At 47.2% G+C, this 22439-nt stretch overlaps 1 protein-coding gene across 4 annotated transcripts; it reads right to left on the minus strand.

Moving 5' to 3' along the window:
* Positions 1-1890: 1890 nt before the first annotated feature.
* Positions 1891-22196, minus strand: Ndufaf6 (NADH:ubiquinone oxidoreductase complex assembly factor 6). 4 transcript variants are annotated; one of them, XM_052176063.1, is made up of 9 exons: positions 21968-22196; positions 18950-19049; positions 15720-15842; positions 11711-11767; positions 10968-11070; positions 9767-9900; positions 7777-7878; positions 3837-3893; positions 1891-2038 (listed from the first exon to the last, which is right to left on the minus strand). In XM_052176063.1, exons 1-9 carry the CDS (start codon positions 22162-22164, stop codon positions 1910-1912), a joined length of 1002 nt encoding a protein of 333 aa, XP_052032023.1. In that variant the 5' UTR covers positions 22165-22196; the 3' UTR covers positions 1891-1909. The 4 variants fall into 4 exon arrangements, with proteins under 4 accessions (XP_052032023.1, XP_052032024.1, XP_052032026.1 ...); XM_052176064.1 differs by having other exon boundaries at positions 18946-19049; positions 21968-22056; XM_052176066.1 differs by lacking the exon at positions 18950-19049 and having other exon boundaries at positions 21968-22017.
* Between the last annotated feature and the right edge of the window lie 243 nt (positions 22197-22439).

Below are 22439 nucleotides of genomic sequence, written 5' to 3' on the forward strand. Positions count from 1 at the left end.
CCTCCCTCCTTCCCTCCCTCCTTCCCTCCCTCCCTCCCTTCCTTCCTTCCTTCCTTCCTTCCTTCCTTCCTTCCTTCCTTCCTTCCTTCCTTCCTTCCTTCCTTCCTTCCTTTGGACTAAGGGAGTTCTTCATGCCAGGAAATTAACAAACTAAATGAGACCCCCATTTTAGCCTTGAGGTATCTTTAGCTCATCAAATCTGTAACATCAAATCAAAAGCATCTTAGAAAGTGTTCAAGTGTTTGCTGAGTCACTAAGGACCCAGTAACCCAACTGAGTGTCTCAGCTCTTTTTAAGACCCTTTGCCAGGAACTGAGATTTTTAGCAGTTGATTGTTGCCAAATTTATCTCCCAACACTGGCCACAGTACTAACAGAGACTCAGGAACTCTTCAACCCTGGCTCCTTCAGAATCTCAAGAAGAAGTGAGTCCCATTCCATGGACTTGCCTCTGAGGACCAGCTAGAAGACTCCCTGGATGCCTTCTAAGGACAGCTAAGATTCTGGTCCTTGCAGCACCAGAATCAACCGAAGACTTGCTGACACAGCACAATGGACACTCACTCACTCACTCACTCACTCACTCACTCACTCACTCACTCACCCATGCAATGACTCCCAGTTGCTGTCAATCAGAAGGCTTCCTAGGCGCTGGGAAGGCTAGGATGAGGCAAGCTGTATAGCCTTGTCCTCACAATGTTCTCATTTGGATTTTATTTGCAAAACGGTATCATTTTAAACTATTACTAATGCACAATTAAAGTAGACACCAATTCATAGCTAAAACAAAGACCTGCCAAGAACCACAGAAATGGGAGGGGGCAGTAAGAACCTGGGAAGAGCAGGAAGAAGGACGAGCCACAAACCTGTCACAGGACGGTCTCACTCACCGTCCTAATCTGCTAGAGAGCAGCTATGCAAATGCTTTTAATCTGTGCAACTAGTAAGTATTTTATAACCTAAACTTTAGTCACTCGACTCCTGGAACTTTGGAGGCAGAAGTAAGTGGACCTTTGAGTTCGAGGCCAGCCTGGTCTACAGAGCAAATTCTAAGACAGCTAAGGCTACACAGAGAAATGCCGTCTGGGTAATTTATAATTCTGTATTAGTAATTTATACTAATACAGAATTTTGCTAACACAGTTTTATTCATGACCATGTGAATGCTGACCAATGGAGGCTGTGGGCTCAGGTAGCTGGGGTTAGTAAGAAAGTGAAAGCTTCCAGACCACCCAGAACTGAAGTTAACTAAGGCTCCAACTGTGATGGGCAGCTGCTTAATCTCAGGATTTTTTTCATCACTATGGATAAATTTTTGGTTAGAAAGACTAGCATTAGGGTTAGACAGCCCTTAACAACTGCTTAGACCTAAAGTTCATTTTCATGCCCTAAAACTACATTTTGCAGCTCCACAGAGCATCTCAGCCTTGGCGGCCAGCGTGGCACACTGGGATCCTAAACCCTTTCCCTTGATCCCCAGGGATGAGACATGGGAAGGTGACTGTCTTTCCCTCACACCTGGCTCCCCCTGGGATCTCACTGGCACCCTGGTCCACAGAGGCTCTGCGGCCGCTCCGTGAGCTGCCAACCCCAGCATTAGTGTCTTCTCCTTAATTAAATGCCAGTTTCCAGGGCTGGGAAGCTGGCTTGGCGGCTAAGAGCTCTTATGGAGGCTCCCATATCCACACCCATCGCAGCCACCTGTGACCCCAGTTCCGTGGGATCTGACACCCTCTGGCCTCTGTGGACTACTGCACATAAATTAACAAAGGCACACACACACACACACACACACACACACACACACACACACAACGTTAGTTCTTAATGTTTCTAAAAAGAAACCCAGACCACACATTTTCTAAACCAATAAACTAAAAGTAAATCAGTATGAGCAACATAAAATCATTTTAGTATCTTTTTCTCCATGATTGAATATACAAAGATAATGGAAGTAATGTATTCTTCTGCTGTAAAGATGGATGGAATATATCAAAGTCTACTCGCTGGATTTTCTTTAAATAGTCTTCTAGAGAAACCTGGAGGAAGAGAACAGCGGTCACTAGATCATAAAGTGATGACATTTCCTAAGAAGAGAAGAGCATAACCTGGTACGATGGTCACGTCTGCAACCCCAACTCTCAGAAAACTGGAGCAGGTGAATTGCCATGAGTTTGAGCTGAGGCCAGCCTGTGCTAAATGGTGAAATGGAGGCAACCTGGGCTACAGAGTAAGAAAGACCTTGTTTCAAAGAAAAAGTCCAAGTATTAGAGCTAGGAACACTGGGCCTCCGCCGACTGTACGCTTAGTGTTTGCCCAGCCTAAGCGCTGGAGAAACTGCTTCTGCTTCTGCGCATTAGAGAAGACGGTGTCCAGCCAGGACGTCGGCTGGGAATGGAATGGCCTGCCTCTGTGAGAGCCTGAGCTTGATGCCAAAAAGTAATTGTTTTTGTTTTTGTAATAGTCTACTTAACTATCAGCAGGCATCCCAGACTGGCCTCAAATACCCTGTCACCTTCCCATAGTGTCTGGAGTACTGGAATGACAGTGTGTGCCATCACAAACTGAAAAACTAACCAAGGAACCTGAAACATCTCCGGATGCGGTGTGCTGGGAAGCTCAGGCAGACTATCTGTTGTAAAGATGTATTTATTTACGGGGACATCCACACAGCATCTGGCAGGAAGGGCATCAGGTCAGAGCTAGATCTGTGGCTGGCATTGAACCCAGGTCCTCTGCATGAGCAGCAAGTGCTCTGAACCACTGAGCATCTCTAGCCCCTCACCTTGACCTTTTAAAAAATTATTTTTTGAAGTTCAATTATCTCTTTGTTCTTGCTAGAAAACAAGATTTTCGGGCAAAAAGAATAATCACAGATCCCTATAAAAGTCTCCCTACCTATCACCTATCACACAAGGATTAAGGAAAGATGGGAACTCTTTAATTGTTTGTTGGTTGTTTTGGCTAATTTTGTAATTTCCTCCTCTCCCCGCCCAGGCACCGGCGCCCCTCCCGGGTGTGCAGGATCACACCAAACTGAGCTGCTCGCCTGCCCTGAAGAGCAGGGCAGAGAACCATTCAGTCAGCACTCCATGACTGAGGCCCCAGCCTTCTCAGACCACACCCACAGCGCCCCCTAGAGTCCCTTGGCATAGACCAGGGCGGTGTCAAACAAGAATAAGTGAGGCCTCCATCTTTCTCTTCTTCTAGATGGTTTTCATTGTGTATTATGCAGTGTGGAGATCAGAGCAGCCAGTTCTCTTCTTACACCATGAGCTCGGGATCAACACAGCAAAACACCTTCACTCCCCAGCTCCTCCCTGACCTCACAGCTAACAATTTTGTGGGGTCCCTTCCTTCCTACTTATGTGTGCCTTCTGGGGGTTGACCTCAGACTGACAGGCTTATATAAGAAACACCGTTCCCTGTTCCCTGCTGAGCCATCTCACAGGAAGGGAATTTGAGCCCAGGAAGCTACCTTTTAAACAATGTCTCCAAGTTATTTCAATACAGCCAGCTCAGCAATGACCTGTGAGCTGACTGCATGGTCAGGTTACCATGGAGACACTCCAACCAGGTGGCTTCTTTTGTAATTCTCATTTTATTGAGTATAATTAAGGAACACGGATGTTAAAGAAATTAAGGCCCCATGGCTAGAAAGAGACAGCGTGAAGACAAGGCGGCCTGGTGCAGAGCCTGTGCTGATGCCAGCACAGAAAGCACACGTGCCATCTAGACTAATCAAGCCACCATAAGGTAGGGAAAGAGAACCCACAGTAGCACTCTGGAGAGCTCACAGACATGAGAAATAGCCTCAGTCTCCCCTGAAGCACTCACCGTCTGAAGAAAAGCAGGAAACGCTTCCGCAGGAACGCTTTGGTGAAAGGACCTCGCCTTAAAGGAAGAAGGAAAGAAATTGGTTGGAATGCTTCAGAAACAGCCTCCCTGGAGACCACAAAGCAGCGTGGCTTGACAAAGGCCTCTCACAAAAGCGAGGAAACAGCTCACCCCTGCTGCGCAAGTCCAGCTTCAAAGCCTCACTGATTTAGCAAAACCCAGCTCTGTCCTATCGCAGCCCCTTCAGCTTGGCTTAGCTGTGGCATTGCCCCCTTACCACACCGCACACTGACTGTGGTAAGTGACGACTCAACACTTCCCAGCTCAGACAGTCTCCTGTTCAGATGCACGGACGACCCTCTCTAGTGGTCTGCCTCTGGCTGGCTCCTTCAAGTCTTTATTTCATTATTTCACTTTCATCTGATTAGATCCCTAGTGATCCGGCATTAGCTAGTCCTCCTGCAATGCAAATGTCCTTGTATTTAACTCCCAATCTCAAGTCAGCCTGACTCCTGCGCTGAACCCCTGGTCCACTCGGGCTGACGCCATCATCCTGTGTTGCCAGACCTAGCCTTTCCAGGTCTTTGTCTATAATAGAGACTCCACTTTGTCTGTTACACTAGGAAGCGCACATCCTGCCTCCACGTCCTGACTGCACTCTGGTTTTGCTCCCGACAGCATACTCAGATCCACTCCGCGGCCATCTGTGGTTCTCTATGCCACGGTCACCTTTCTGTCAGCCTCTCCTCGGCACAGGAACGCTGGCAATCGGTTCCTCTCTGCGCTCAGGATGGGGCCTCCCAGTTTTCCTGTTCTTCCTTTCAGCTTCTTCCTAATAAATGGCCCTGTCTCCTAGCTGAATGGGCGTGGCCTCACACCTCTGTCCCCCATCCTCATCTAGAAGCACTCTCCTTGAGCAACATCTAGACTTACAGCTTTGACCTCTTACTGGGTGACTCCAACTCTGACCTGCCAAAGTCACAATCCTGCACTCTCCAGTAGCCCATGTCCCTAAATGTTACCCACCCCAAAGGAATTATAACCAACGACAAGCACCATGCAAGCCACCCACTGTCCTGCACTGACTGGGACTACTGTGGTCTACTGTGAACACTGTGCAGCCTTTGACCTGCTCTCCTCACCATCTTGTCCCAGTCAGTCAACTATCACGTGCCATTGTGGCTGTTGGCATATACACACACATGCATTTCTTTCCAAACACTTTTACAGTTTTGGAAGTAAATCTTACTTGTAGGAAGCCCTGGGTGTCACTAACCTGAGCACAGCCATGCCAAGGCCTCCCACCAGCATCTCAGACCCACAGGAATGACTGTGGGAGTCACGCTCAGAGAAATGACAAAAACCTTTCCCTGGTCTGTGTCCGAATGTTGACACATGTGCAGATGTTTACGGGCCAAGCCTGCTCACCTACAGAAACCTACAGAGACCAGCTGACGCTTCCCCTGGGGCTGTGCAGAGCAAACACTGAGTTTCTAGGTAAGTAGGAATTGCTGTCTACCTGAGGGAGCACAGCCACCTGATTCTCATTCTCGCTCTTCTGTGTGTGTCTACTGTTTCCTCACTGTCTGTCCTTTCTTAGGTCCTGAGAAGCCCCGGTCAGGTGTCCAGGACCAAGCTGTGTGTGGCAGATGTGATGAGATTCCCCAAATGTTTACTGTCTCACACACGTCCAGGGCCAGACATGGCAGCACATACTTACTCATCGTCTCAGCACGAGGCCAGTGTAGACTCCAGTGACTCCAGGTTCCTAACGACTCTGAATAGCAAATCCCTGTCTCACAAACCCAAAAGCAACAGAAACAAAACCCCAGCTCTGCGAGCTTTCTACTGCACTACTAATGTCACAGCTCTACTTGCTGGTGACAAAAGCTAACTTGCTGGTGACAAAAGCTAATTTACATGCACTTACTGCGTTGATGGCAGGCACCATCATTAACTCTTTGTATGCTAGTGAGCCAGGAGGTAAGATGATCTATGTGGAGGCTGGGGCCTGGCAGCGGAGTTCCCATCACAATTAAAGCGGCAGGACTGGATTAAGTCAGGTTTTGCTTCTGGGCATACACCAGCACTCTCCATGTCCCTGTGCCTCTCAGAAGCCTCCAAAGCACCAAGTGGGGCTTCAAGCCACTGCCCTAAACCTGTTTGCTAGGAGAGCATTTTATGCGACCAATAAACCAGTAGCTTTCAGTCTGGCTACTTAAAATGACCTGGAGACTCTGAACGCTAGCTCAGTGGTAGCTTTCCTAGCATGTGCAAGACCCTGAGCTCAACCCCCAGCACTCAACAACAAATACATTTTTTAAATTATTATTTTCTTTTAAATTTTTTTTAGTTTTTTGAGGCAGGGTTTTTTTGGACTTCCTGCCTTCAGGATTAAAGGCATGTACCATTATGCCCAACCACAAGTAAATTAATAAAACACTTGGAAATTGCAATTCTCAGTTTATGTTACTCTATTAATCCAGGGGAAGGCAGACAAATGTCTTTGAATCTGAGGCTAGCTTGGTCTACACAGTAAGTTCCAGACTATTCAGGGCTATTCCATGGAACCCTGCTTCAAAAAAGATTTGTTCTTTCACAATTTCATACACAGGTGTGTGTGCATGACAGACACACATACACACAATGCACTTAGGTCATAGTCTTCCTCCCCCCCCCCCATTATCTTCTCTTACCCCCTTCTCCCACCAAAGCCATCCTGAGGAGTAAACTCTTTTTTTGTTTTTTTTTTTGTTTTTTGGATTTTGGTTTTTTCGAGACAAGGTTTCTCTGTATAGCCCTGGCTGTCCTGCAACTCACTCTGTAGACCAGCTGGCCTCGAACTCACAAATCCGCCTGCCGCTGCCTCCCAGAGTGCTGGGATTACAGGCCACCCAGCACCTGGCTAGGAGTAAACTCTTAAAGAACAAAAACAGATTTAGGAGAACACCAGTTCAGGAGTCATCAGAGAATCAAATGGAAAACTAAATTTCACAGTGGAAAGGTCAAAAAGAGTAAGAGAGTAAAATGACTTCAGTGTGGGTCAGCTGGGACCACCCCAGGAAGAACAAGGCCAGGTGACACGCCTTCCCTCTGAGGCAACAAAGAGCAGAGCATGCAGTCAGCAGGATAGAACTAGATAGACGTCTGGGGCAGCCATAAGCTGAGTGGACGGGCTGGTGTGTCAACTTGACACAGGCTGGAGTTATCACAGGAAAGGAGCTTCAGTTGGGGAAGTGCCTCCATGAGATCCAACTGTGGGGCATTTTCTCAATTAGTGATCAAGTGGGGAGGGCCCCTTGTGGGTGGGGCCATCCCTGGGCTGGTGGTCTTGGGTTCTATAAGAGAGCAAGCTGAGCAAGCCAGTGAGAAACATCCCTCCATGGGCTCTGCATCAGCTCCTGCTTCCTAACCTGAGTTCCAGTCCTGACTTCCTTTGGTGATAAACAGCAATGTAGAACTGTAAGCTGAATAAACCCTTTCCTCCCCAACCTGCTTCTTGGTCATGATCTTTGTGCAGGAATAGAAACCCTGACTAAGACACCCAGCCTGCAGCAGCAGCAGTCAGCAACAAACCAGGATAGGGTTCCGGCAACCGAGAATGCTGGCTGCAAATACGGCCCCAGGAGAGACAGGCAGGCGGTGTGGAAGGCAGACACTCTGTGGATGCACGGAGAGCCCACATGAGAAAGCTCACACTCACAAAAGACTGTGTGTCCATCAGCTGAGGGTAAAGGGGGTTTTCTAGAGTAGGAAAAGGTTTCCATAGTCCCTGATATAAATCCTGGGAATCCAACGAACAGTGGAATACAGACCATCAAGGTAAGAATCCACAGTATGCTACAGAAGTGCTACAGTATATGTAAGTCCACAGGAGGCCGTAGAAACAGCCCTGTCTGGAGGTGGTGACTTCCTGAGTGACTGGGCAGAGCCTACTTACATGCTTTAGGTGTAGGTGTGCCTGACTGGCAATGTCATATACTACATCTCTCATGTTTTTATCTTGGTTCCTCCGTAGAAAGTCCTCTTGTGAAACACCATGCTGTGAAGAAAATGTTAGGAATCTATAAGCACATTCAAAAATCAATATTACTCTAAAAGACAGACAGAAAGACAGCATATATAGGATAAAGGCTAAATTTTTTTAAAAACATATCTAAGTACACTGTAGCTGTCTCCAGACATACCAGAAAAGGACATCAGATCTCCTTACAGATGGTTGTGAGCCACCATGTGATTGCTGGGATTTGAACTCAGGACCTTCAGAAGAACAGTCAGTGCTCTTAACCACTGAGCCATCTCTCCAGCCCCTAAAGGCTAAATTTTAAATTGTGTATGTATACCTGTGAGGGGCAATCTTCCTTGTCGACTTGGTTGGCTCTATAACCAACTAAGAGACATGCTCGTAGATGGGTCTCTGAAGGTATTTCCTAGAAGGATTAACTAAGGGGCAAAGATGTCTCCCATATGTTTGAAATATACTGCTGTTTTTGCCTGTCACCTTTGCTCCTTGCTGGCATATGCATCTGCCACTGCTGCTAGTAGTCTACCATGCTGCCACCACTGCTGCCATGCTTCCCCGACATTGGAGCCAGCTTCTATGGACTTTAAATGTACAATAAAGACCTGCTGCTCTCCAGGAATGCCCCAGGCCTTTAATGCCAGGCTGGAACAGCAGCGGCAAGTAGCCACGGGGACTGACCAGGTCCTCAGTTTCTCCAGTGTGCGGGCAGCCACTATTGGGCATGAAGTGAGCCAATGTCATAACCTCCCCCCCCTTTTTTTTGTTTTTTTTTTTTTGTTTTTTTTGTTTTTGGATTTGGTTTTTTGGAGACAGGGTTTCTCTGTGTAACCCTGGCTGTCCTGGAACTAACTCTGTAGACCAGGCTGTCCTCGAACTCAGAAATCCGCTTGCCTCTGCCTCCCAAGCTGGGATTAAAGGTGTGCGCCACCACTGCCCAGCTCATAACCCCCTTTATGATACATGTTCGCTCTACTAGTTCTGTTTCCCTAGAAAACCCCAACTAGAAAGTACAGTGTGTGTAATGGAAGAGATACATGGAACAAAAGCATAACAAAATGCAAACGATTAAAAGGAGGGCAGGACCCAGCACTTAGGAGGACTTGCTGCTCTTGCAGAGAACTGTTCTCAGCAGAGGACGGACCAGGTTCCATTCCCAGCACCCACATCGGTGTCTCAGAAACTCCTGCACCAGAGGACCTGAGACTCTCTTTTGGCCTTCACAGGCACCCATATGCATATATACATTCACACATACATATACACACACACATCAATAAAATAAATCTTTTTAAAAGTTTAAAATGCCAGACAACGAGGAAGCCCACTCACACACACCCTGACCCCCACGACCACCACCTTTACGGTTTTTCAAGACAGGATCTCTGTGTAGACCTGGCTGTCCCAGAACTTGCTCTATAGACCATGTTGGCCTCAAATCCTGCCTGCCTCTGCCTCCTAAGTGCTGGAACTAAAGGCCCGTACCACCACTGCCTGGCTCTGATAAACATTTTTAAAATACACATTCCAATGACTGTAATGCCAACACTTAAGAGGTGGAGGCAGGGGGATCAGAAGTTCAAGGCCATCCTAAGCTACATAGTGATTCAGAGTTCAAGTTCAGCCTGAGCTACCAGAGACCTTGTCCTCCCTAAAACAAAATCAACAAAAAATTATCACCACCAATAAAATAGAATAATATAAAATATCAAACAGGCCCAGGTGAGGTTACAATAACTACCTGAACAGATGGTGCACACTATTCAGGCCTCTTACTACAGTACCACTCCAGACACCTACATGCTTGATATATGCGGTTCTCGCTCACTATCAGGGCAAAGCATGACAAACCAAACCAAAGCGCATCCCTCCTCCTGGTGCCCCAGGGGAATCAGCTGGCCAGCCTCACCTGAGCACAGACGTCCATGGGCAGGAACACTTGTCTCCGGCTACGGTGATAGGGTGTTGCTCTCAAGCACGTGACAATGCCTTGTGCCTTTCCAATGTGGCTCGCAGCATGATCTGCATGAAGATCCTTCACGCCTAGAATCACAGAAAGCAGACCGGGCTGCTCGATTGTCCTTGAAGCATAACAATTCAAGACACACGACACAAGACATCATCTAAACCCAGTAAAGGTATTCATCCTTTTTGACATCTGGAAAACAGGATTTATGACGGAAACTGGGTGACAGGGATCTTCCCGCTGGCAGGCATCCAGAAAACTCAGTTAACTCTGACTTTAGCACACCAAGAACACACTGAGAATTTACCCAACCTCTGTGGGAAACGCCAGTGCTTCTTTCTTCCCTCTAAGCAATTTCCCACATCCTTCCTGCTAGGGTGTACCAGGCCAGGCCTGGGACATTCACCAGGGACTGTACTGAGGGGTGACATCAAGACAGGTCACCCTCTTCAAATGAGAAACTACTGTCCTGGCCCCAGCAATCTCCTCCTTACAGTAAGACACCCTGGAGCAAGAGAACAGGAAAAAGCCCATTCAATACTCTTAAAGGAGAGGAGAAAAAAACTTGTAAAAATTTGTAAGTGTGCTTTTATTCTATTTTCCCCCATGGGGAAGAATTCCTGACAGGGAGGAACTGAAGGAGGTGCTGTAGGAAGGGCGAAGCCGTGGGCACCACCATTGGCCCAGAGTGCTCCCGGGGGCGCCTGCTGCTTCTGAGCGCCTGAGCGCCTGGACGCGTCTGCACTCTGGAAGAACTATAAATGCACAGAATACAGAGAGCTCTCTCACCGTTAAAGCTATGAGCTGGCTGGTAGAGCACACCTTTAAGCCCAGCACTCAAGAAGGAAGAGGTAGGTGGATTCCAATGAATTCAAGAAAACCTTGGTCTGCATACTGAGTTCCAGGCTGGCCAAGGCCATAGTGTGAGACCCTGTCTCAAAAATAACTAAGTAAAAGTTGTAGCATGATAGTGCATGCTTGTAATCACAGCACTTAGGGAGGCTGAGGCAGAAGGATTGCCTCTAGTTTGAGTCCAGCCTATGCCACATAGTGAAATCCTGTCTCAAAGGGGGAAACGTTACTGCAGGGACAACAGAGAGAGAAATTAAAAGTGTAATCTGAGATCGGAAGCGGGGAGGCTCACCCAGCACCTCCAGGGTCAGGTAGAGCAGGGAGCTCTGCGTGTTCTCAGCATAATCTTCAAGTTCCTGGATACTGCGGTACCCTCTGTCATCCAGATTTTTTTCCTGAAGTCAAAGAAAATGCAAATGAAGTTCAGTAAATTATTTTATAATACAAAGTGCTATTTTTATATTTTCATTTTATATTCATTGGGGTTTTGCCTACATGGATGTCAAAGTGCTTTTCATTGTTTTGCCTAAGATAAATAAAAATATCACTTAACAGATTTGTTTAGAGAACAATAAAGATTAAAATATAGCTAGGTGGGTTGGAAAGCTAGCCCATGGTTAAGAGCACATGCTGTTCTTCCAGAGGACCTGACTTCAGTCCCCAGAACCCACATCAGGCTGTCCAGGACACCTGTAACTCCAGATCCAAGGGATCTAACACCCTCTTCTGGCTTCCAAGAAGCACCTGTATGCATGTGGCACACACACACACACACACACACACACACACACACACACACACACGCTCAGTGCCTCAGTGCTGGCCTTCTGTCTGGGTGCTAGTATCTACCTGACTCCAGGGAGAGAGGCGGAGGAAGAGCAGGTAAGCAGGTGGGACATACTGTGGAGAATACCATTGTTCTCTAAGTTTCCTTCTTCCAGATGATTACTACACATACAAAACTTTTCCTCCATGAATAATTAAGCTAAGACTAGGAAGGGAGAAGAATGTAAGACTTGGATAACTCCCACTTACTCTTTCATCAATGATCCTCATGAGCCATCTTTTAGTTAGGTTATGTTTCTTGACAGCCTAAAACACAAGAGTGTTAGACATATTTAGAAGGTACTAGAAATGCCTCCTCTAGATATGAGCAAAGTACACTGAAAAGGTAGGTAAGGAACACTTGTTACAATTCATCAGATAGGCACTGATGCTGAAAGACATCAGGAGACAAGCAATCATTCCAGACAGACACGTCAGGTCACCTCCCGTAAAGTGACATGTAAGGCTTCCCACACCCTCTCCTCCTGCTGTGCTGGCACAGCACACACTTAATAGTCTACTTTCTTCCTTTTTCTTTTCTTTCTTTGAATGTTAGACTTTTTTTTACCTTTTTTATATTAAAATATAATTACAGCTGGGTGGTGATGGCACACGCCTTTGATCCCAGCACTTGGGAGGCAAAGGCAGGCAGATTTCTGAGTTCAAAGCCAGCCTGGTTCCAGAATAGCCAGGGCCACCCATAGAAACCTTCTCTCAAAAAACCAATATATAAATAAAATACATTTCTCTCATAGACAGATAGATAGATAGATAGATAGATAGATAGATAGATAGATAGATAGATGATGGATGATAGACACACAGACAGATAGACAGAAAAGTGTCCTTCTAGAAGTGACACATTGAGGACACATTTCCTATTAAACACTCCAGCCAAGAATCCATCACCAGGCTGGAGAGATGGCTCAGTGGTTAAGAGCACTGACTGCTTTCCTGAGTTCAATTCCCAGCAACCATATGGTGGCTCACAACCACCTCTAATGGGATCCGATGCCCTTTTCTAGTGTGTCTGAAGACAGCTACGGTGCACTTACATATAATAAATAAATCTTTTTAAAAAATCCATAACCTATATCTAATGAGAAATCAGACAAAATGAATGTCCAAAGAAGAAAAAACAAGTTAGGACCGATTTTACTCCTTAATAAAATGTCGCCAGGCGGTGCATGCGCACGCCTGTAATCCCAGCACTTGGGAGGCAGAGGCAGATGGATTTCTGAGTTCGAGGCTAGCCTGGTCTACAAAGTGAGTTCCAGGACAGCCAGGGCTACACAAAGAAACCCTGTCTCGAAAAAGCCAAAAAAAAAAAAAAAAAAAAAAAAAAAAAAAAAAAAAAAGAAAATGTCAGTGGGTGCTGGGCTGTACGTCCACTCCCAGGGTGCTTGCCTGGTGTGTGCAAAGCCCTAGCTTCAGTCCTCGGTGTCACAGAAAACAAAAAAGTCTATGCCACTGGGGACTTGAAGAGGCACATCTGTAGTTTCAGCATTTGAGATGCTGAGGCCACAAGTTCTAGGCCAGCCTGAGGATCCATGGTGAACGCCAAACCACCTTGCTATAGTGAGATGCGGAGTGGGGTTTTGGAGTAAATTTACTGAGTTTACAGTCTGTTCTAGCTATATGAGAGGCTTGTCTCTATTTTTGTGGGGGAGGGGTGCATATTTTCTTCTAAAAGGGGGTCTTGTCACACAGTCTGAGCTGTAACTTCTATCCTCCTGCCTCCACCTCCCAAACACTGGGATTAGAGTAAGTATTGAACAAATGAGTTAGAAAAAATTATTTGTGTGAATATACATATTACACACACACACACATATAAACACACGTGTGTACATATGAACACATTAAGAGGGAGGGAAAAGGAGAGACAAAGTGCAGAATACAAGAGAAGAGAGACACTTGTAAATGATTAATCAGGACTGGGGCTATAGCTCAATCGTTCTAGTTTGCTTTCTGTTGCTGTGATAATAAAATACTCTGACCAAAAGAAACTTAGGGAGGAAAGGTTTAGTTGGCTTACACCTCAGATCACAGTCCACCAGTAACACGTCAAGGCGGTAACAGAAGCTGGAACTTGAAGAGGAAACCGAATAGGTGTAATGGGTGTGGGTTTGCTCCCTGGCTTCTGCTCAGCTGGATTTCTTGGATTTCTTATACAGCTCAGGACCACCTGCCTAGCGATGGGACAGCCCTCAGGGAGCTGCCCTCTTAAATCAATTACCAATCAAGACAATGCTGCACAGATACACCCACAGCCCAACCTGCAGGAGGCAATTCAGCTGAGTTTGCAAGGACTACACTCAAGGTCAGGGCTTGACTGGGAAGCTTTTACCAGCTACTCTTTTTTTTTTTCCTTCTTTCTAAGACAGGGTTTCTCTGTGTTTACCAGCTACTCTTTTTTTTTTTCCTTCTTTCTAAGACAGGGTTTCTCTGTGTAGCCCTGGCTGTCCTGGAACTCCATCTGTAGACCAGGCTGGCCTTGAACGCAGAAATCTGCCTGCCTCTGCCTCCCAAATGCTGGGATTAAAGGTATGCACCACCCAGCTTAACCAGTTGCTCTTAAAGAGCACAGACACATTCTCTAGATATGCTGAGAGAAAATCTCCTTGCACAGAAGATTAATGAGGACTGGCAAAAAGAACTGCTCAGCAGAGAGAATGGAAATGTCCCTACCATGCCAGCAAACCTGCAGCTCCCACTCTCCAAACAGTTGTGCAGAAAACGCATGAGAAGTTATGATATATAGGCAGATTCCTCTTTCATTTAACACACCACAAGACAGCAAGATGTCTCAGAGGGGACCACTCCTGTCGAGCAAGCCTCCCTGAGTTCAACGCACAGAAGGGGACAGCTGATTGTCCTGAGTGACATGGGTGACATATCCTGTGCCATCCCCAAACCTGGCCTCCCCCTTCCCTCGCCCCCATACGAGAATACGAAATAAAATGTAAGTTACATCTAATTCCATTTAAAGAAGCACCACAGGGCATGGTGAGGTGGCTCAACCAGTAAAGCACTTACCATCTGAGCAGGACCTGAGTACCCCAGAGCCTACAAGAAAAGCTACAGCGGGCGGGACATGCTTATGACCCCAGCATTAGGAAGACGAGGACTAGCTGACCCTGGGACGCACTGGCCAGTCAGGTTACTTAGTGAGCGTAAGAGGTCCTGTCTCAAAAGACAAGCACACAACAACAAAAGGGGCTGGTGCCTGCAGAGTGATACTGAGGACATGAATACCCCCCCCACAGAAATGCGGAGCTCGGGAGGTAGGTGAGTGGGTAAAATACTTGCTTTGATAGTGTGAGGGTCTGAGTTTGAATCTCCAGCACCAATGCAGAGCCAGGTATGGTGGCCACATCTATAACCCCACGCTGGGTAGTTGAGGTAGGGTAAGATGCACATACAGGGAAATCCTGCGGCCTCACTGGCTAAATGGTTAATTCTAGACTCAGTGAGAAATCTGAACTCGAAAAAAGAAGATGGAGAACAGAGAAAAATACCCACACTCAATCTCTAGTCTCTGCACACACCCTAATGGCATGCGCACACGTATCCCCCACCCCCAAACACACACTAAGTGAGCAATTGCCTAAACTAAGTTAACTGAGGTAGAAAGGCCCACAGTAAATGTGAGCGGTGCCCTCCCACAGGCTACGGTGGCCGACTGAGTCAGAGAAGGAAGTGAGGGCCAACGAGACGGCTCAGCAGGTAAAGGTGCAGAGACAGCTGATTCCACAGCCTGTACTATGACTCCCACATGAACTTCGTGGCTCCTTCTTGTGCTTGTGCGTACACACACACACACACAATGTTTAAAATGGGGAGCCAGCCGAATACCAGCATGTATTGCTCCCTGCTTCCTGACTATGTCTGCAATGTGACCAACGGTCTCCTGCTCCTAAAGCTGCACTTGCCCTGCCAACATGGACTGTACCCCTGGACCGTAAGCCAAAATGAACCCCTCCTTCCTTAAGCTGCTTTCGCTGCAGCAAGGCATGCCACTAATACACCTGACAAAACAGCTCAGAACACTAAAGGAGCCCAAGGATATTCAGGGCAGATCCCCACTACCATCCGCACTTCTGAATCACATCCAACAAGCAGGCTCAATGGTATATAAGTAGTATACACACATGTGTACATAAGCATATATGCATATATATCTGTATATGTACATATATATTGTTTTTCCTTTTACCTTCCAGAGTTCAAAGGCCACAGGCTGGTGTGGTGGGTTGTCACAGTACATATCTTCCACAGCTTTTTTCCAGAACTGCATGCGCATCAGTCCAATTGTTTTCTCAGAGACTGAGTCCTTAACCTGTAAACAGAGTTTAAAACCTCTAGGTTGGAGACATAGCTCAGTAGCAGTATGCCTGTCCGTCCATGTATGGAAACCCCAGCAGAGAAACAAACAAAGACAGCTTATTGTTGAAAACCAAGTTATTATGAGGGGACCTCTCAGTTAATCCACTGTCCTAGACCACTACTATGGTGGTCAATACATGACTTCATTTTCTTTTAAAGATTTATTTATTATATGTAAGAACTCTGTAGCTGTTTTCAGACAACAAAAGAGGGCATGTGATCCCATTACAGATAGTTGTGAGCCACTGTGTGGTCACTGGGAATTGAACTCAGGACCTCTGGAAGAGCAGTCAGTGCTCTAACCACTGAGCCATCTCTCTCTCTAGCCTCACCTGGCTTCATTTTTCAGAGCCAACACAAAGTATAAACTGACTGCACATTTCCCTTGATGCTGCTAATTAATATCTTTTATTAGCATAATATATAGGCCAGGTGCCATGGCCCATGCGTATGATCCCAGTATTCAGGGGATAAACAACTGTTGTGAGCTCGAAGCCAACCAGGGCTATGTAGTGCGTTCCAGGCCAGCCTGGGCTACAGAATGAGGTCATGTCTAAGTTAATTGAGGAGGTCACAGGAGAGCTCTGGAGTCAGCTCGCTCCTCCCAGCCATACGTTGGTTTCAGGGATTGGCCTCAGGGTGCCAAGCCTATGAAGTGAGCACTACTCACTGAGATGCCTCACTGCTTTAAAGGCTGATTCTTGAGGCTGGAGATGCTTCGGCAGCTGAGAGCACTGCTGCTTTTCCTGAGCATCCCCCACCACAGCTCCCACTGCCCAGTTCAATTCCCAGCCCACATGGTGGCTCACAGCCACCTGTAACTGCAGTTCCAGGATCCAATAACCTCCTCTTGTGGCCTGCACAGGCACCAGCTGCACACATGATATACAGGTACACACACAGGCAAACACTTAGACACGTAAAATAATAGAATTAATGATAACAAAAAGGTCGTTTCTCCTTGAGCTGGGTAGTAGCACTACTTGTAACCTTGGCATGTGACAGGTGGACCTGAGAGGACCAAGGCACCCTCAGCTGCACAACAAGTTTAAAGCCCACCTGGGTTACAAGAAAGCCTATCTCAAAAAAATCCAAGCAAGCCACGCTCTTCAGCACTCAGGTCTCTCTGTCTCCAAATCTGCTTTATTTCCTGTGAGAACCACTACAGTATTTGGATTGCTGCGATACTTGTTTATGTGAAGTGTGAGTTCCCAAATCTGCAACCTGATTTTTGTGTGTGTGCGACCAACTTAAATTATTCAACGTCAGTTGTACGAGGGCAATCAGCCATACTCTTCCCCATCAGAACTGGCGAATCAACAGGCTGGAAGGGTGACTCAGAGGTTAAAAGTACTTGGTGGCCAGCAGAGGTGCCTCGGTCTAAGCACCCATGTGGCAGCTCACAACCATTTGTAACTCTAGTTCCAGTAGCTCCAACACCCTCTCCTGACCTCCATGGGCGCCAGGCACAAATGCAGGCAAAACACTCGTACACACAATTTTTTTGAATAAATCTTTTTTAAAAATTATATATCAAGGAAGATTTTCCTACTGTTATAGTGATAACTGCATGGAGGTTGGCATGGTGCACACCATTTATTCCCAGCACTTGGGAGGCAATGGCAGGAGGATCTCTGTGAGCTGTAGGGTAGCCTGGTCTACATAGTGAGTTCTGAGAAAGCCAGGGATACATAGTGAAACGCTGTATCAAAACAAGCAAACAAACAAACAAACATCAAACAAGAATGTAGGGGCAGTTCTGATGCTACGGTCCTGTTCCCAAATTGGTTCTTGATCTGTCAGTAAAGAAATCACAGACCAATTGCTGGGTAGAAGGGACAGGTGGGACTTCCAGGTCCTTGGGTGCAAGCAGACAGACACAAGGGAGGACAGGAGAATTTGCGATGCTTCTGATGGAGAAAAGTTGACCAGCCATGTGAGATCTCAAAACAGAGAGCCACACAGGCCACTCCTCCAGGGGTGGTCAGGGGTGTTAGCAGGTGCCAGACGCAACCCAGCAGCTGAAGTTTAGGGCAGGTGGGAGGTGCAGAGCTGAGCATGTTGACAAGGGCACACAGGCCAAGGGAGCATAACAATGCCCAGCAACTGTGCCAAGAAGGCAAGGTGAAACTGAGCCTGTGTGTCTGTGCCTCTATCCATGGGCTTAAGGGAAGTGGTGGGAGCTGGTCTTGTGGCCTGTTCCGGAGCTCTGGCAGGGTAGCAAAGCCATACACCACACGAGAATGATCGCATGGTGCGGGTGCCTCAGTGTCCCTGGGGAACTGCTGTGGCTTTGAGACTTTCCAGGCTGGAGGAAAGGTTTAGCTAAGGAAGAGAACAGAATCACTGGGACAGAGGGTGGTAGCCAAGGCTCCCGTGGAAATGTGAGCTATGAGGAGGTGCAGACTGCTAGGCACTAGCAGAGGCAGTAGCCAATTCTACACAAATTCAGCTAACTCTTGTGTGAGAGCTATGTTCTCCTACATGTGCCACTCGATCCAAGCCTCCAGCTTCCCCGTGCCTCACATCCAGTATCTGACCTATCTGCTGCTGTCCTGAGAAGACCAACCATATGACTAAAGTTCCTCCATTTCCACCCCCATTTCCAACTTGTCCTGTGTCTTCCTGCGCTCTATCCACTCAGGGAAAAAGAGGCTCTGCTCTTCCTCTATATTCCTGAGACAAAAGCAGTCAGGGTCTGCCAGAATCTCTTGCGCTCTACCTCTATCCAACTGCACAGTAAGTCTTCACACACAAAGTATGAAACTGTTAGAGAAAGCAGTAAGATTCTCATTACTTTATCCAATTGACAGGCAATGCCAAATGCAAATCCGAAACACTCAGAAAAACTTAAAAATCCAGAATATCATTTCCAGAGCCATTAAATTCACCAACTAGTTTTATTTCTTGATACTGATTAAGCCTGAGTAGCTAGCATGGGGGAGAAACCACTAGCAATGACGTTAAGTAAGGTACATGCACTGCTCTATTTCTTTACTGTTCAGTATCAAGCACACCCTTCAACCGCCTTGTCATATGTTAAGGTATTTTAATACCAGCCTGAGCCAGTTCCACATTGAAGGCCCGCAGTGCAGAAGCAGACCTTTGACACTCTGCAGGGAGCAGTAAGGAACACAAGTAACTTTCATAATCCCGTTTCCTACAACAAACAGAAACAAGGAAAAGAAGGTAGTTAGTCTTTACTTTCCAAGCTGCACACAAAATTCTGACAAAAACCAACCAAAAACAATGAAGCTTTGGATCACAGTAGGCCTCAGTTATTAAATTATATAACTATTTCTCTATAAAAAAAAAAAAGGTATCTGCTTCTCACTCCAAACACATTAAAAAAGAAAACTTTATTATTTTATTTTATTTTTATGTTTTGTTTGTTTGTTTCTTCAAGACAGGGTTTCTCTGTGTAGCCCTGGCTGTCCTGGAACTCACTCTGTAGACCAGGTTGGCCTCGAACTCAGAAATCCGCCTGCCTCTGCCTCCCAAGTGTTAGGATTAAAGGTGTGCGCCACCACTGCCCTGCTGATTATTTTATTTTTATTTACAAAGTACTTGTCTTGCTTCGGAACATTTTGCTCTTAGTAAGAACTGAAATGAGCTACAGAAGAGAAAAGCAGAGCTGGCATGTCGATGCAATAATCCAAGCATTTCAGAAGTGAGGGCAGGCGTGTCAGGAGTGGGGCTAGCCTGTGCTACATGAAACTGTCTCAAAATAACAACGAAGAAAGGCGGTGGGGGCAGGTAAAAAGAAAATAGTTTTAAGTACGTTTTTATTACATATACATAGAAAGACGCAGAAATAAGATATATAAACCACCAGGGTGGTGGAGCATGCCTGTAATCCCAGCACTCAGGAGGTAGGGGCAGACTACAAAGTGAGTTCTAGGACAGCTAGCACTGTTACACACACACACACACACACACACACACACACACAAAACTATCTCAAACAATCATCAAACAAAAATGATGTGTTTATGTATTTCAGCCTTTGCTTAAAGAGCCTAGAAGCACACATAATCCCCACATCCCCAGCATCAACAAATAATACCTATTACCTAACTACGGACATTGGTTCCTAAGACCTCCAGGTGTTCTTGAAAGAGTGATGTCCCAGAAAAATATAAAACAAGCTAAGGACATCTTGAACACAAAGCAAAGATTCGAAGAATGGAAAGACTGATTGGTTGTCAAAGGAATGTCAGAAACAAGTCTGGCAGAAGTCTACAGAAATCTGAGCATCCGGAGACCGGGTGTGGGGTACACTCGGGAGGCTACAGCCGGAGCCCGTGAGTCCACAAGGGCAGCTTTCGAAAACACGTGAGAAGCTGTCTAGGACTATAATGGCTAACATACAGCTCAGTGGGGCAGAGCTTGTGCAGCATCACCAGACTCTGAGTTCAGCCTCCAGCACCATAAAGAAACAGCAGCCAAACAACACGGCGGCGGCGACAGCCAAAGTTTGTAAACCCAGTATTTGCCGGAGTGGGGGGGGGAGGCCCTCAAAATTCTTGGCAAACACGGAAGCAATTGCATTTCTTAGATTTACTTCCCTAATCAAATCCAAGGTGATTTAGTTGTTTTAGTAACACTTTGAAGCCCTTGAAAGCAGGCATTTTAAAACCAGATACTGAGGCTGGAGAGATGGCTGAGTACTTGAGAGCGATTCTTCAGAGGGCCCCGGTTTAGCCGGGCAGTGGTGGCGCACGCCTGTAATCCCAGCACTCTCGGAGGCAGAGGCAGGTGAATTTCTGAGTTCGAGGCCAGCCTGGTCTACAAGAGTGAGTTCCAGGACAGCCGGGGCTATACAGAGAAACCCTGTCTCGGGGGGGGGGGGGGAACCAAATCCAGAGGGCCCCGGTTTGATTCCCATCATCACATTGGCTCACAGCTGTTCCAGGGAATCTGATCCGTGGCACCGGGCATGCATACAGTACATACATACAAGCAAAACAGCCATACGCGCAAAATAAAAACAACAAAACAAAAAAGATATGACACTTGGGTTCTTGAATTCTAGGCCACTGTGGTCTACAGGGCCAACCAGAGCTACATAAAACCCCTGTCTCAAAACAAACAAAAACCATACTGGATAACTGCTGTTAGCAAGGAAAGGCAAAATGCAGGGGTGGTGTGGGTGGATGTAATTAAGCCATGATTATTCATAGGGCTCAATTCCAAGGCAGGCCCAACCCATCCCTACACCACCACATATACCCATGGAGAAACTCCCTGATGTCTTTCCCGATACCAGGCAAATTGAACACAAGTCATGAAGATGTTCTCGTAAATCTCGGGCAAATTCCTTGTTCTCTTGAAATTGTTAAACTTCATTTTTAAAATTGCATTTATTTTTATGGGTATGGGTGTTTGCCTACACATATGTCTATGTACGGCATGCCTACCTAGTGCTCAAGAAGGCCAGCAGAGAGCATTAGATCTCTGAGTGTCAGGGCTGGGACTCAAACCCTGGTCCTCCAGAGCTGCCAGTGCTCTTACCGCTAAGCCATCTCTCCAGCCCCTAAATGCTCTAATTCTTACAATCCCTTGATGGGAATCACAACTTGTAAGGAGCGTTAAATAAGTTGCTTGGGAATTTATTTTTGTAAACAAAATTTTAGTTTTGAGGTTGATTTGTAGTCAAACCTGAACCTCCGGCCTAAGATGGGTCAAAGGAGAGTGTGCCAGGTTTTGCGCGATGTGTTTATCCAAAGCACGCTATTCAAGCACCCTACCAATGGACCTAAAAATCCACAGGCCATGAATTACTTTTAATAGTGCAGCACACAGAGCCCAAAGTCAGTTAACAAAGTCACTAGCTGTCCATGAATAAAAAGGGCTATGCATGCAAAGGTTGTAGAGTCCATTAAAATTAGGGTTCAGGCAGAGTGAGCCAGGATTTCGCGGCCACGTGAACAGGCCTGCGGCCTCCTTCTCCAAGCATCGGCACGGAGCCGAGCAGAACGCAGGACCCGGAGGCCGCAGCGCGGGGCTCGGGGTTCAGCAATCCTCGCTCCGCAGGCTCCGGGCTCTCGGGGATGTCCCCGGCGCGCGGCCGCTCACCTCAGCAGCTCCAGGCAGTAGAGGTGGGAACCGGGGATGCCCGGTCCGCTGGCCGCCGCCACGCTGCGCCGGACGGCCGAGGGCCCCGGCAGGCGCCGCACACGTTCCCACGCATCCCGAGGCGGCCGGCGCCGGAGCAAGCTAGCCAAACCGAATGGCCTTGGGCCGCGGACCGAACCCAGCATGGAGGTCGCCATGACACCAGCTTTGGGTGCCCTCCGACCCTGAGGCCACGCCCCCGGCAAGCGGCCACGCCCCGGCAAGCGGCCACGCCCCCGGCAGGTCGCTGCAACTCAGCAGAGGAAGGACCAGAGGCAGGTGTCGCTGTGGTCCCGCACATTGGTGACTTGGCTGTCCTCTCCAGCGTCCACCCTCACGAGACTCCAGAAGGCCAACGGGGATGGGTGCCTGCTTTTCAAAGAAGCAGCTGCCGTTACATCCTGCCACCCCAGAAATCCCCGTCCTCCTTTGG

This window comes from Apodemus sylvaticus, chromosome 3 (assembly GCF_947179515.1).
Source record: "Apodemus sylvaticus chromosome 3, mApoSyl1.1, whole genome shotgun sequence".
Lineage (NCBI taxonomy): Eukaryota > Metazoa > Chordata > Mammalia > Rodentia > Muridae > Apodemus > Apodemus sylvaticus.